At 43.7% G+C, this 17,713-nt stretch overlaps 1 protein-coding gene across 1 annotated transcript in view; it reads left to right on the top strand.

Moving 5' to 3' along the window:
* Positions 1 to 327: 327 nt before the first annotated feature.
* The window catches only part of LOC130367330 (mucin-17-like), a 34,626-nt gene continuing 17,240 nt past the window's right edge, over positions 328 to 17,713 (top strand). The window contains exons 1-2 of the mRNA XM_056569740.1: positions 328 to 385; positions 5,468 to 16,921. Of these exons, the coding sequence (XP_056425715.1) occupies positions 328 to 385; positions 5,468 to 16,921 (11,512 nt within the window). The remainder of the gene's footprint in view (positions 386 to 5,467; positions 16,922 to 17,713) is intronic.

Here is a 17,713-nt window from a genome sequence, read left to right as displayed (position 1 = left end):
TGTGCGTTGGGATCCCAGCAAATAGATAAAGGAGTCGGGGGAGCACATTCATTTTGAATATATTTATCCGCCCCAGCCAGGAGAAGTCCCTGCGCTCCCATCTGGCTAAGTCCCTACGTAGTGTCTGCAATAGGGGGGGGGGGGAAATTGACTTTAAAGGTGTCAGCAAGGTTAGTGGGCACATGGACACCCAAGTACTTTAAAGCCATCGGTTGCCATTTGAATGGGTACAGGGATTTAATTAAGGATACATCATGTGGAGAGAGGGTAATATTCAGGGCCTCGCTTTTAGTGAGGTTCAACTTATAATTGCTATAATTCGAGAACATGGCCAAAGAGGCCATCAGGGAGGGCAAGGATGTGAGGGGAGAAGAGAGGTACAAGAGTACGTCATCCGCAAATGCTGAACATTTGTAATTGTCACGAGACAGCGGCAATCCCCTGATATCTGGATTATTGCGAATCGCGTTAAGTAAGTGTTCCATACATAGAACGTATAAGAGGGGTGAGAGGGGGCACCCCTGTCTTGTGCCATTACAAATCTCAAACGGTGCGGATAGCTGACCATTGACACGGATCTGGGCAAAGGGGTGTCTATACAGGGCCATAATATGCTGCATTGTAACGGGACCTAGGCCAATCTGGGACAGGGTGGTGGACATGAATTCCCAGTCCATCCGGTCAAATGCCTTTTCCGCATCCAGGGACAGCAATAGCAATGGTATGGGCTGATTACGAGCATGGTGTATCGTGGAGAAAGCACGAAGCGTGTTATCTCTCGCCTCCCTGCCCTGGATGAAACCGACCTGATCCGGATGAATCAGGGAACCCATGTGGCCAGACAGTCTATTTGCTATTAATTTTGCGAACAGTTTAGCGTCCGAGTTTATCAGGGAAATGGGTCTATAGCTAGGGCACAAGAGGGGGTCTTTTCCCTCCTTGGGGATCACTGTTATGTAGGCTCTCACGAAGGATTGTGGTATATCGATGGTGGCCGATATGTCGTTAAAGGCCGCCAGAATTGCAGAGGTCAGTTCAGTCCTAAGTACCTTGTAGAATTTGGCTGTGTAGCCATCAGGCCCCGGGCTCTTACCCGCCGGCAAGGATGAAATAGCAAGTTCAAGTTCCTCAGCAGTGAACGGAGTCTCCAGATTGGTAATAACTTCAGGGGAGAGTCGGGGAAGAGGTGTGTTGGAAAGATATTGTTCCAAGGGGGGGGAAAGATGTGTTATTAGAGGGTCGCAGGGCCTGTGGTTTGGGTAAATTATAAAGGGCCGTGTAATAACTACGGAACGCCTCCAGTGTGCTCGGGGTCAAGTGAGTAACTGAGCCGGATCCAGTACGGATGGCAGGAATATATAGGGAAGATTTCTTTTCCCTCAAGGCATTAGCTAGTAGGCATCCCGACTTATTACTCCACTCATAAAACAATCTACCTGTGAACTGCTTGTAGTGGGGGTGTTTGGCGTTTAAGAGGGACAGGAGTTCCTGACGAACCCTAATCAGGTCCCTATAGTCGACCACGTTTTTGCTTGCGGTCGGGAAACCACATACGGCCGAAAAAGCAGCCGACCGGAGGATGCGGTTCACTCCCAGTCGTATACGGGAACCGTAGTTACAAACCGTAGTGTGAACCCAGCCTTAGGGAGATTTTCTTTTACAGCCTGCCTCAGGCTGTACTAGAAGATTGCCGATTTGACAATTCCCTACAATACAATAGTCTAGTACACAGTAGTATGGCAGAGAACTGTAAAAGCAATCTATTGATTGCTCATAATAGTCCCCTTGGGGACTAAACAAGTGTAAAAAAATGAGGCGCACCATTTCACATTTTTTTCAGATAGGAAACTAAACTAAAAATGTCCGACCTGTTAAATTATAATATAAATGCACCGTAGGTGAACGGTGTAGGCTAAACAAAATACCAAATACAAAAATGACTAATTTTTCCTCACTTCACATCCCAAAAAAAGATTCTTAAAATATGATAAAAAATCCAATCGACACCAAAATTGTACTGATAATAAAGTACAAGTCATGGTGCAAAAAATTAACCCTGATTCAGCTCTTTAGCCACAAAAGTTTAAAAGTTAAAGTGGTCAGAATATGGTGACTCAAATTTAATTTTTATTGTTTTTATAAGTAAGAAGAATTTTTTTTAATCCCTTAAGGACTCATTTCCACCGCCAATATTATTTTTGCGTTTTTGTTTTTTCCTCCTCACCTTCTAAAATTCATAAATCTTTTATATTTCCATTCACAGACCCATAAGAGGGCTTGCTTTTTGTGTGACCAGTTGTACTTTGTAATGACATCTCTCATTTACCCAAAAAATCATTTTTTGTGTAAGGAAATTTAAACGAAAATCATAATTTTGCAAATTTGGGGGGTTTAGTTTTCGCGCTGTACACTTTACGGTAACAATTACATGTTTTCTTTATTCTCTGGGTAAATACGATTAAAATTATGCCCATGGTTACAAACATTTCTATTATTGTACTGCTTTTAAAAAATCTCAAACTTTTTTTTACAAAATCAGCATGTTTAAAATTGTCCTATTTTGACCACCTGTAACTTCTTATTTTTCCGTATCCAGGGATGTGTTTGCTTTGGTACGACATTTGTGTATATGTGACTTTTTGATCACTTTTTACAAAAAAAATTGTCAGTTTGACTTTTTTTTTCGTTTACGCTCTTTGCCGTAGGGAATCATTAACATTATATTTTTATAGGTCGGACATTTACGGATGCAACGATACCAAATATGTTTATAATTTTTTTTTACGCTTTTTTGTATTAATATGGGGAAAAAGGGTGATTTAAAACTTTATTGGGGGAGGAGCCTTTTTACTTTTTTTCCCCATTTTTTTAAAACTTTTCTTTTACATTTATTTTGCACTGTTTTAGTCCCCATAGGGGACTATCTATAGCAATCATTAGATTCCTAATACTGTTCAGTGCTATGCAACGGCGATCTTCTGCTCTGGTCTGCTGGAAGGCAGATCAGTGCAGAAGACCCCGAGAGACGGAAGGAGGCAGGGCAGGGGACCTCTGTCTGCCATCTTGGCTGATCTGATCCCCCACGGCTGTGCCGCTGGCGATCAGATCATCCATTATAAATGCCGCACTGCGGCAGATGCCGTAATCTGTGTTCATCACGGCACCTGAGGGGTTAATGGCAGACATCAGCGCGATCGCTGGGAATGAAGCCAGCGCAGCTCCTGCGCTCATGTCACAGCCGTGCGGCAAATGTACAGCGCTGTACGCTAAGTGATGTTATGCGGCAGCGTACATTTACGGCACATGTCCTTAAGGGGTTAAAGTAGCAAAACATGACATCATTCAATATTTTATAGGCACAGAGAGGTGATTCGGTAAGGAGCCATCTTACCGCTTCACCCGTCTTAGATTTTTACATTCATTCTTCACTAGTTGACAACATCTTTTCTTTTTTTTTCTTTTTTCTTTGCAGTGACATCCTGTTCTGACACATTAAGCACTGTTTCTGTGAGTCAGACTGGTGATCACATGACCAATTTATGGTAATAAAACACATAGCTGCAACTTCACTAGAATAAATAAAACTTTATATGTTATATGTCTAGTGGTCAGTGTGCATGATATGGCAACAAATTACCAGAGTGCTTCTTTAATAAAGCAAATAAAAAAATAAAAAATAGGGTTAAAAATAATTAAAAATTTTTATTTCTATGCCAGACCCTTCTTATTTGTGGACCCATGAAGTACCAAGTTATGGCAGCCATGTTTATCAGATACAGAATCCCAATCTCAATCTCTTCTAGTCTTCCTCTCTCATCTCATAGTGCTATGACATGATAGACTACACTACAGAATTTATTCTAACAAAGAAAAAGGGGTAATCCCACTTCTTTGGAGGATCCACAGATCACATCTGATCTCTAAGGATATCCTGTGATCAGTTTATTGTGAGGGATCAATGCTAACAAAAAGGTATTGTCCCCAAAAAAAGTGGAGAACCTTTTTAACCCCTTAAAGGGTACTCCGGTGGAAAACTTTTATTTTTTTTTATGAACTGGTGCCAGAAAGTTAAACAGATTTGTAAATTAGAACAAAAATTAACCACACCTCAAGAATACCACCCTAGGGTACACAGTGAATAATTGTTTGAGACAGATAGTTTTGAATAAAATGCAGATTTTATTAAAACAGCATTAAATTAATTAAAAAAAACTAAATGGTTAAAGATATCAGAGCAATGTCAATGTTATCTTAAACTGTCATTGGGCCCTAATGACAGAAATTAGAAAATGTATATATAGCAACCACCTAATATAGGATATTCTGTAGATATTAAAAGTACATGCAATTTTTCAACGGCATAGAGCAATAATCCGGAATTGACTATTAGTCCGGCACTTGTGATGGAAAAAGGCTGATAGTCCAGCACTTGTAATAAAAAAGGCAAAGTCACTTGATGGACTGATGTAGAAAATACTGCCCACAGTTTTTAAACAAATGCAAAGTTCAATCTCACCCTGGCTGCTGGTCCCGTACTGCGACGGGCCGATGGATGGAATTCTATATTAGCTGCAGCAATCCCGGCGTGAGAGCCTAGATGGACAAAGGGCTCCGGCAGAAGACTAATAGCAGCCGGGACCTGCTGCGCATGGCCCATTGCTCGCGGTCATGTACAGGGACGTAACTGTATGTCCTGGTGCGTTAAGTACAACTGCACCAGGACGTACATTTACGTCATGCGTCGTTAAAGGGTCAAGTCAAGTCTACTTTGGACAATCTTTTGTTCGAAGAGTCGCCGGATTTCTAGCAAATAACACAATGTCCCACTAAGAGGACTTTTAGATATTAACTATGATCTGTCAAGGAGCCCATTAGCAAATATAAAATACCCATGCAGCGCCACCACATGTAAAATGAAGAATTACACAATACCCTATTCCATTTCTAGGATTTCCATGAAATGCAAGGACACTACTGGACTGATTATTAACTGGGGTTGCAAGGACTACTGTCTGGTTATTAACTGTGCTTGCTAATGGAGACCCTTGCTATAAATCTAGAAAATCATAATTTAAAGCCAGAAAATCCCTTTAAGGAGGTTTCCACAGAAAGCAAAGGCAGACATTTTCATAGCTAAATGGACCAGTGACCTTTCTAGTATCTCAAAGACTGCAATAGAGAAGGCAGGGACAGATGTACATATGTTTATGAGAAATATTACTATATTTTATTTTTGACTTGATGACACGGGGAATATATTTTAGTGATATATATATACGTTATAAACACTTGCCTGGGCCCCATACAGGAGATTGCAGGGTGTCCCAGCAGTCGTATCCCCAGTGATCTATAACTTATCCCCCATCCTTTGGGTAGGAGAAAAGTTATTTTCCACTACAATACTCCTTTAAAATTCATAACCTGCAATTATATATTTCATACGCTAAGAAACTCTTTTTTCTTCTAGTGGTTGAATGGAGTCATCATGGATGGTTGGACCAAGATCCAGAGCGATCAGCCCTTAGTGAGGAGGTCAACAAGAAAAGAGAAGAGGATAAAAGATATATGAGGATTATAGATCAAAATACCAAAGAAGTTGGATCAGAACTGGAGATCATAGAGAGTAAAGAAGTATATACAGATGAAATAGGAAACCAATCCCCACACAGAGAAAAATATTCTATTATAGTGCCCAGCAAAAATAAAATATTACACGCAGCAGAAGAAAAGGAGTATAAAGAAATACATTCATACAAAGATTCCCTCTACAGCTATTTCCAGGGGTCTGGGGACCATGAATCAGCTCCGACCGACTTACCTGAAATATCCACAACACCAGAAGGTTCTGGGGACACTGATCCAACATTTGTCCCAGATATTTCCACAGCACCAGAGGGGTCAGGAGACATAGAAATGACACCAACATCAGAAACTGAAATATCCACAACACCCGAAGGATCTGGGGACCCTGACACAACTCCAACTGATGCACCTGAGATACATACAACACCCAAAGAATCCGGGGACACTGACACAACTCCAACTCAATTGCCTGAGGTACCTACAACACCTAAAGGATCTGATAACACTGACACAATTTCAACTGGTATACCTGAAATATCCACACCACCAGAGGGGTCTGGTGACATAGAATTAACACCAACATCAGAAACTGAAATATCCACAACACCCGAAGGGTCTGGTGACATTGAAACAACTCCAACTGATGCACCTGAGATACATTCGACACCCGAAGGGTCTGGCGACACTGACACAACTGCAACTCAGGTGCCTGAGGTATCTACAACACCTGAAGGAACTGATGACACTGACACAACTCCAACTGATATACCTGAAATATCCACACCACAGGAGGGGTCTGGAGACATAGAAATGACACCAACACCAGAAACTGAAATACCCACAACTCTCGAAGGATCTGGTGACACTGACACAACTCCAACTGAGGCACCTGAGATACCTTCAACACCCGAAGGGTCTGGTGACACTGAAACATCTCCAACCCATGTGCCTGAGGTACCTTCAACACCGGAAGGATCTGGTGACACTGACACAACTCCAACTGATGCACCTGAGGTACCTTCAACACCGGAAGGATCTGATGACACTGAAACAACTCCAACTGATATACCTGAAATATCCACAACACCCGAGGGGTCTGGAGACATAGAAGTGACACCAACATTAGAAACTGAAATATCTACAACACCCGAAGGATCTTGGGACACTGAAACAACTCCAACTCATGTGCCTGAGGTACCTACAACACCCGAAGGATCTAGTGACACTGACAAAACTCCAACTGATGCACCTGAAATATCCACAACACCCGAAGGGTCTGGTGACACTGAAACAACTCCAACTCATGTGCCTGAGATACCTACAACACCTGAAGGATCTGGTGACGCTGACACAACTCCAACTGATGCATCTGAAATATCCACACCACCCGAAGGGTCTGGTGACATTGAAACAACGCCAACTGATGCACCTGAGATACATTCAACACCCGAAGGGTCTGGCGACACTGACACAACTCCAACGGATGTGCCTGAGATACCTACAACACCCAAAGGGTCTGGTGACATTAAAACTACTCCAACTGATGCACCTCAGATACATTCAACACCCGAAGGGTCTGGCGACACTGACACAACTCCAACTCATGTGCCTGAGGTATCTACAACACCTGAAGGATCTGGTGACACTGACACAACTCCAACTGATATACCTGAAATATCCACACCAACTGGGGGGTCTGGAGACATAGAAGTGACACCAACACCAGAAACTGAAAGATCAACAACACACGAAGGATCTGGTGACACTGACACAACTCCAACTGATGCACCTGAGATAACTACAACACCCGAAGGATCTGGTGACACTGACACAACTCCAACTGATGCACCTGAGATATCCACACCAACTGAGGGGTCTGGAGACATAGAAGTGACACCAACACCAGAAACTGAAATATCAACAACACCCGAAGGATCTGGTGACACTGACACAACTCCAACTGATGAACCTGAAATACCTACAACACCCGAAGGATCTGGTGACACTGACACAACTCCAACTGATGCACCTGAGATACCTTCAACATCCAAAGGGTCTGGTGACACTGAAACAACTCCAACTCATGTGCCTGAGGTACCTACAATACCGGAAGGATCTGGTGACACTGACACAACTCCAACTGATGCACCTGAGAAACCTACAACACCTGATGGATCTGATGACACTGAAACAACTCCAACTGATATACCTGAAATATCCACAACACCCGAGGGGTCTGGAGACATAGAAGTGACACCAACATCAGAAACTGAAATATCTACAACACCCGAAGGATCTGGTGACACTGAAACAACTCCAACTCATGTGCCTGAGGTACCTACAACACCCGAAGGATCTAGTGACACTGAAAAAACTCCAACTGATGCACCTGAAATATCCACAACACCTGAAGGGTCTGGTGATATTGAAACAACTCCAACTGATGCACCTGAGATACCTTCAACACCTGAAGGGTCTGGTGACACTGAAACAACTCCAACTCATGTGCCTGAGATACCTACAACACCTGAAGGATCTGGTGACGCTGACACAACTCCAACTGATGCATCTGAAATATCCACACCACCCGAAGGGTCTGGTGACATTGAAACAACGCCAACTGATGCACCTGAGATACATTCAACACCCGAAGGGTCTGGCGACACTGACACAACTCCAACTGATATCCCCGAAATATCCACAACACCTGAGGGGTCTGGAGACATAGAAGTGACAATAACATCAGAAACTGAAATGTCTTCAACACCCGAAGGATCTGGTGACACTGAAATAACTCCAACTGATGAACCTGAGATAACTTCAACACCTGAAGGGTCTGGTGACACTGAAACAACTCCAACGCATGTGCCTGAGATACCTACAACACCTGAAGGATCTGGTGACACTGAAACAACTCCAACTGATGCCTCTGAGATACCTACAACACCCAAAGGGTCTGGTGACATTGAAACAACTCCAACTGATGCACCTGAGATACATTCGACACCTGAAGGGTCTGGCGACACTGACACAACTCCAACTCATGTGCCTGAGGTATCTACAACGCCTGAAGGATCTGGTGACACTGGCACAACTCCAACTGATATACCTGAAATATCCACACCAACTGAGGGGTCTGGAGACATAGAAGTGACACCAACACCAGAAACTGAAATATCCACAACACCCAAAGTATCTGGGGACACTGAAACAACTCCAACTGATGAACCTGAGATACCTTCAACACCTGAAGGGTCTGGTGACACTGAAACAACTCCAACGCATCTGCCCGAGATACCTACAACACCCGAGGGGTCTGGTGACATTGAATCAACTCCAACTGATGCACCTGAGATACATTCAACACCCGAAGGGTCTGGTGACACTGACACAACTCCAACGCATGTGCCTGAGGTATCTACAACACCTGAAGGATCTGGTAACACTGAAACAACTCCAACTCATGGGCCTGAGATATCCACAACACCCAAAGGTTCTGGTGACACTGAAACAACTCCAACTCATGTGCCTGAGGTACCTACAACACCCGAAGGATCTAGTGACAGTGGTACAACTCCACCTGATGCACCTGAAATATCCACAACACCTGAAGGCTCTGGTGACACTGAAACAACTCCAACTGATGCACCTGAGATACCTACAACACCCAAAGGGTCTGGTGACACTGAAACAACTCCAACTGATGCACCTGAGATACCTTCAACACCTGAAGGATCTTGTGATACTGAAACAACTCCAACTGATGCACCTGAGATGCCTTCTACACCTGAAGGGTCTGGTGACACTGAAACAACTCCAACTGATGCACCTGAGATACCTTCAACACCTGAAGGATCTGGTGATACTGAAACAACTCCAACACATATGCCTGAGATACCTACAACACCTGAAGGATCTGGTGACACTGACACTTCTCCAACTGATGCAACTGAAATATCCACAACACCCGAAGGGTCTGGTGACACTGAAACTACTCCAACTGATGCACCTGAGATACCTTCAACACCTGAAGGGTCTGGTAACACTGAAACAACTCCAACTCATGTGCCTGAGATACCTACAACACCCGAAGGGTCTGGTGACATTGAAACAACTCCAACTGATGCACCGGATATACATTCAACACCTGAAGGGTCTGGTGACACTGAAACAACTCCAACTGATGCACCTGAGATACCTTCAACACCTGAAGGGTCTGGTGACACTGAAACAACTCCAACTCATATGCCTGAGATACCTACAACACCTGAAGGATCTGGTGACACTGACACAACTCCAACTCATGTGCCTGAGATACCTACAACACCTGAAGGGTCTGGTGACATTGAAACAACTCCAACTGATGCACCTGAGATACCTTCAACACCTGAAGGGTCTGGTGACACTGAAACAACTCCAACTCATATGCCTGAGATATCTACAACACCTGAAGGATCTGGTGACACTGACACAACTCCAACTGATGCACCTGAAATATCCACAACAACCGAAGGGTCTGGTGACACTGAAACTACTCCAACTGATGCACCTGAAATATCCACAACAACCAAAGGGTCTGGTGACACTGAAACTACTCCAATTGATGCACCTGAGATACCTACAACACCCAAAGGGTCTGGTGACACTGAAACAACTCCAACTGATGCACCTGAGATACCTTCAACACCTGAAGGATCTTGTGATACTGAAACAACTCCAACTGATGCACCTGAGATGCCTTCTACACCTGAAGGGTCTGGTGACACTGAAACAACTCCAACTGATGCACCTGAGATACCTTCAACACCTGAAGGATCTGGTGATACTGAAACAACTCCAACACATATGCCTGAGATACCTACAACACCTGAAGGATCTGGTGACACTGAAACTACTCCAACTGATGCACCTGAGATACCTTCAACACCTGAAGGGTCTGGTAACACTGAAACAACTCCAACTCATGTGCCTGAGATACCTACAACACCCGAAGGGTCTGGTGACATTGAAACAACTCCAACTGATGCACCGGATATACATTCAACACCTGAAGGGTCTGGTGACACTGAAACAACTCCAACTGATGCACCTGAGATACCTTCAACACCTGAAGGGTCTGGTGACACTGAAACAACTCCAACTCATATGCCTGAGATACCTACAACACCTGAAGGATCTGGTGACACTGACACAACTCCAACTCATGTGCCTGAGATACCTACAACACCCGAAGGGTGTGGTGACATTGAAACAACTCCAACTGATGCACCTGAGGTACCTTCAACACCTGAAGGGTCTGGTGACACTGAAACAACTCCAACGCATCTGCCTGAGATACCTACAACACCCGAGGGGTCTGGTGACATTGAAACTACTCCAACTGATGCACCTGAGATACATTCAACACCTGAAGGGTCTGGCGACACTGACACAACTCCAACTCATGTGCCTGAGGTATCTACAACACCCGAAGGGTCTGGAGACATTGAAACAACTCCAACTGATGCAACTGAGATACCTTCAACACCTGAAGGGTCTTGTGACACTGAAACAACTCCAACTCATGTGCCTGAGGTATCTACAACACCTGAAGGATCTGGTGACACTGAAACAACTCGAACTGATGCACCTGAAATATCCACAACACCCGAAGGATCTGGTGACACTGAAACAACTCCAACTCATGTGCCTGAGGTACCTACAACACCCAAAGGATCTAGTGACAGTGGTACAACTCCACCTGATGCACCTGAAATATCCACAACACCTGAAGGCTCTGGTGACACTGAAACAACTCCAACTGATGCACCTGAGATACCTACAACACCCAAAGGGTCTGGTGACACTGAAACAACTCCAACTCATATGCCTGAGATACCTACAACACCTGAAGGATCTGGTGACACTGACACAACTCGAACTGATGCACCTGGAATATCCACAACAACCAAAGGGTCTGGTGACACTGAAACTACTCCAACTGATGCACCTGAGATAACTTCAACACCCGAAGGGTCTGGTGACACTGAAACAACTCCAACTCATGTGCCTAAGATACCTACAACACCCGAAGGGTCTGGTGACATTGAAACAACTCCAACTGATGCACCTGAGATACCTTCAACACCTGAAGGGTCTGGTGTCACTGAAACAACTCCAACTCATATGCCTGAGATACCTACAACACCTGAAGGATCTGGTGACACTGACACAACTCAAACTGATGCACCTGAAATATCCACAACAACCAAAGGGTCTGGTGACACTGAAACTACTCCAACTGATGCACCTGAGATAACTTCAACACCCGAAGGGTCTGGTGACACTGAAACAACTCCAACTCATGTGCCTGAGATACCTACAACACCCGAAGGGTCTGGTGACATTGAAACAACTCCAACTGATGCACCTGAGATACCTTCAACACCTGAAGGGTCTGGTGTCACTGAAACAACTCCAACTCATATGCCTGAGATACCTACAACACCTGAAGGATCTGGTGACACTGACACAACTCAAACTGATGCACCTGAAATATCCACAACAACCAAAGGGTTTGGTGACACTGAAACTACTCCAACTGATGCACCTGAGATAACTTCAACTCCAACTCATGTGCCTGAGATACCTACAACACCCGAAGGGTCTGGTGACATTGAAACAACTCCAACTGATGCACCTGAGATACCTTCAACACCTGAAGGGTCTGGTGACACTGAAACAACTCCAACGCATCTGCCTGAGATACCTACAACACCCGAAGGGTCTGGTGACATTGAAACAACTCCAACTGATGCACCTGAGATACCTTCAACACCTGAAGGGTCTGGTGACACTGAAACAACTCCAACGCATCTGCCTGAGATACCTACAACACCCGAGGGGTCTGGTGACACTGAAACTACTTCAACTGATGCACCTGAGAGACCTACAACACCTGAAGGATCTGGTGACACTGACACAACTCCAACTGATGCAACTGAAATATCCACAACACCCGAAGGGTCTGGTGACACTGAAACTACTCCAACTGATGCACCTGAGATACCTTCAACACCTGGAGGGTCTGGTAACACTGAAACAACTCCAACTCATGTGCCTGAGATACCTACAACACCCGAAGGGTCTGGTGACATTGAAACAACTCCAACTGATGCACCGGATATACATTCAACACCTGAAGGGTCTGGTGACACTGAAACAACTCGAACTGATGCACCTGAGATACCTTCAACACCTGAAGGGTCTGGTGACACTGAAACAACTCCAACTCATATGCCTGAGATACCTACAACACCTGAAGGATCTGGTGACACTGACACAACTCGAACTGATGCACCTGAAATATCCACAACAACCAAAGGGTCTGGTGACACTGAAACAACTCCAACTGATGCACCTGAGATAACTTCAACACCCGAAGGGTCTGGTGACACTGAAACAACTCCAACTCATGTGCCTGAGATACCTACAACACCCGAAGGGTCTGGTGACATTGAAACAACTCCAACTGATGCACCGGATATACATTCAACACCTGAAGGGTCTGGTGACACTGAAACAACTCCAGCTGATGCACCTGAGATACCTTCAACACCTGAAGGGTCTGGTAACACTGAAACAACTCCAACTGATGCCCCTGAGATACCTTCAACACCTGAAGGGTCTGGTGACACTGAAGCAACTCCAACTCATGCACCTGAGATATCTTCAACACCTGAAGGATCTGGTGACACTGACACAGCTCTAACAGATATACCTGAAATATCAAAACCACCTGAGGTGTCTGGAGACATAGAAGTGACACCAACATCAGAAACTGAAATATCTACAACACCCGAAGGATCTGGTGACACTAAAACAACTCCAGCTGATGCACCTGAGATACCTTCAACACCCGAAGGATCTAATGACACTGACACAACTCCAACTGATGTGCCTGAGATATCCACAACATCTGAGGGGTCTGGAGACATAGAAATGACACCAACATCAGGAACTGAAATATCTAGAACACCCGGAGGATCTCATGACACTGAAACAACTCCAACTGATGCACCTGAGATACCTACAACACCTGAAGGATCTGGTGACACTGACACAACTCTAACTGATACACCTGAAATATCCACAACACCTGAGGGGTCTGGAGACATAGAAGTGACAGCAACACCAGAAACTGAAAAATCCACATCACCCGAAGGATCTGTTGACACTATAACAACTCCAACTGATGCACCTGAGATACCAACAACACCCAAAGGATCTGGTGGCGCTGACACAACTCCAACTGATGCACCTGAGATACCTTCAACAACCGAAGGGTCTGGTGACACTGAAACAACTCCAACTCATGTGCCTGAAGTACCTACAACACCTGAAGAATCTGTTGACACTGACACAACTCCAACTGATATACCTGAAATATCCACAACACCAGAAGGGTCTGGTCAAACTGAAGCAACTCCAACTCATGTGCCTGAGGTACCTACAACACCTGAAGGATCTGGTGGCACTGACACAAGTCCAACTGATGTGCCTGAGGTACCTACAACACCTGAAGGATCTGGTGGCACTGACACAACTCCAACTGATGCACCTGAGATACCTTCAACACCCGAAGGATCTGGTGCCACTGAAACAACTCCAACTGATGCACCTGAGATATCTTCAACACCTGAAGGGTCTGGTGATACTGACACAACTCCAACTGATATACCTGAAATATCCACAACACCCGAAGGGTCTGGTCAAACTGAAGCAACTCCAACTGATGTGGCTGAGGTACCTACAACACCTGAAGGATCTGGTGGCACTGACACAACTCCAACTGATGTGCCTGAGGTACCTACAACACCTGAAGGATCTGGTGGCACTGACACAACTCCAACTGATGCACCTGAGATATCTTCAACACCTGAAGGATCTGGTGACACTGAAACAACTCCAACTGATGCACCTGAGGTATCTACAACTCTAACTGATCTACCTGAAATATCCACAACACCTGAGGGCTCTGTAGACATAGAAACAACTCCAACATCTGAAACTGAAATATCCACAACACCCAAAGAATCTAATGGCACTGAAACTACTGTAACTGGTATACCTGACATATCCTCAACATCACAAGGTTCTGGAGACACTAAAACACCCCTAACTGCATTACCTATAATATCTGCAACACCCAACGGAGACACTGAAACAACATTACCAGTAATAACAACACCTGGAGACTCAGGGGAAATGGAAACAACACATTCACCTATTACTACAGCCCATACACCTTCTCAAAGTTCTGAAGACACTAAAACAACCCCCATTAACACACCTGAAATATCCACAACTGAGAATCCTTTAGACACTGAAACAACACCAGATTTAGTGACTGATATATTAACTACATTTAAAGGTCCTGGAGATATAGAAACTAAGCCTCCAGCAACTACGGACATATTAACAACATTATCAATAACTGAAACTATAACTGAAGGTCTGGGAGTCACTGAAACCACAATAGAAATATCAACAAAACCTCAAGACATAGAAAGAACATCTCTCTTAGCTACTGAAATCTACACAACACCAGAAACAGTGCAAACTGAAACATCGCAAACAGTTACTGTAACCACACCTAAAAGATCTGAAATTTCAACTCAAAGCTCCTTTACAAACATTGTGGAATCGCAATCTTCATCTGTCACAATGGTACCAACAATGAAAACAACAGTGGGATCTGGAAAACCTCAAACAACTGAATCACTGACAACAGAAACCCTTGGAAAAACCTCATTTACCTCAAAATTACCTTTGGAAACGGAGGAATCGACATTGGCCACGTCATCTTCCCCATCAACTGATATGTTTCAATCAACTGGGCCAACAATTAAAACACTGCCAGTCACTGCACAGTCTCTGTCTACAGGGCCTTCAGACCCAACAACACTACCAACTATGTCTTGGAAATCCACAACCTCCATGCCACTATCCACCATCACTCCATCTAAAATACCTGCATCTACTACAAATCCAACTACTAAGGGGTCAATTATAACCACAACTTCTATCATAGCTTCAACTATTTATTCAACTACAAGTCCATCCACAACTCCTTCTAGAGCTCCAATAACTTCAACTATAACTTCTATTACAACTCCTACAACTTCAGTCACAAGTCTACCCACAAGTCCTATCAGAAGTACAACCACAAATACAGTCACAACTTCAACCATAACTTCTTCTACAACTCCAACCACAAGTATAGCTACAATTCCAACCTCAACTCCTACTGCAACTCCAACAATAACTCCAACTACAAGCCCAACAACAAATCCAATCACACGTCCAACCACAAGAATAACTACAATTCCAACCACAACTCCTACTACAACTCTATCAGCTTCAATCACAAGTCTAACCCCAAGTTCTATTAGAAGTACAACCACAAATACAGTCACAACTTCAACTATAACTTTTTCTACAACTCCAACCACAAGTATAACTGCAATTCCAACCACAACTTCTACTGCAACTCCAACAAGTCCAACAACAAATCCAATCACACGTCCAACCACAAGTATAACTACAATTCCAACCACAACTTCTACTACAACTCCAACAACAAGTCCATCAACAAATCCAATCACACGTCCAACCACAAGTATAACTACAATTCCAACCACAACTTCTACTACAACTCCAACAACAACTCCAACAACAAATCCAATCACACATCCAACCACAAGAATAACTAAAATTCCATCCACATCTCCTACTACAATTCCAACAGCTGCAATCACAAGTCTAAACACAAGTTCTATTAGAAGTACAACCACGAATACAGTCACAATTTCAACCATGATGTCTCCTACAACTCCAACCACAAGTATAACTACAATTCCAAACACAACTCCTACTACAACTCCAACAACAAGTCCAACAACAACTCCAAGCAAAAGTCCTATTACAAGTACAACCACAAAAGAAGTCACAATTCCAAACATAACCTCTACAACAACCTTAACCATAAGTACAACCAAGACTCCAATTCCACTAACAACTCCGGAAAAAACTCCACGAACAATTTCAACCACAAGTCCAACCATAAGTATTATTCCATCTTCAACCCCAGCAACAGCTTCACCAACAACCACAACTGCAAGTTCAACAATGAGCACATCCACAACCCCAACAACAACACCCACAATTACCAGTCCAACAATGAGCACAACCACGATCCCAACAACAACTCCGACAACATATACAACCACAAATCCAACCACAACTCCAGTTCAAACTACATCCAAAATTACAACAAGACCAAATGTACCTACACAACGTGAGTACATATTAAAATTTTACCTTTAAGATTGAAGGAAAATTAGATATTACAAGAATGTCTATTAATAATGGGGTGTTAGAGTAAATACAATATTTGAAAGAAAACCTGTCATCACTTTCATGCTGCCTGAACCACAAGTCATCTCGTTGTTCTCTGGTTGCTTCTACCTGCCCAACAAGCTTCAATTTAAAGATTTCCCCCTATACTCAATCTGGAAGAGATTCGTCCATTAAGGCTGTTGGAGCGAGGAGGAGCTGCCATATAACACCCAATGACTTATATCTCAGGCAGCATAAAAGTTTCTGATCCCCTTTAAGTAGGTGTTTTATCAACATACACCTCTATATCTGCCTTATGAGAGAATATGGATGGCACAGAATGACCCCTGAGCTGTGATTTATTAGGAGTGACTTTTGCTCTATGGTAACCAGTCCGCCTGTGTATTACATGTGCGGCTATTCATCTGAAGATAACAGTTGTTCTTTTGGGGTTTGTGCAGCCAAATGCAATTGACAATATTCAGTTTGGTGAGCTGATCAGCATGCTGCTGCTCATGTCACATTTGGCTACGGGTCACAGTTTGCTTCACTTCACCGGTAAAAAGAAAAATTTGCAAGTGAAAGCAATTTACTAAGTTCTAAATGGATAGATAAGAGGAACCACAAGAATCTATGACCATAAGACTTCTTACCCCATGTAAGAGTATAATTATAATATAACATCACCAATGGGGGGCACTAATCTCTGGTAGATTTACCCCATGACCCATATGTATGGATAAAGTAATAA

This window comes from Hyla sarda, chromosome 4 (assembly GCF_029499605.1).
Source record: "Hyla sarda isolate aHylSar1 chromosome 4, aHylSar1.hap1, whole genome shotgun sequence".
In the NCBI taxonomy this organism is placed as follows: Eukaryota; Metazoa; Chordata; class Amphibia; order Anura; family Hylidae; genus Hyla; species Hyla sarda.
Note: the sequence above shows the minus strand (reverse complement) of the source record. Positions and strands in the feature narration are given on the sequence as shown.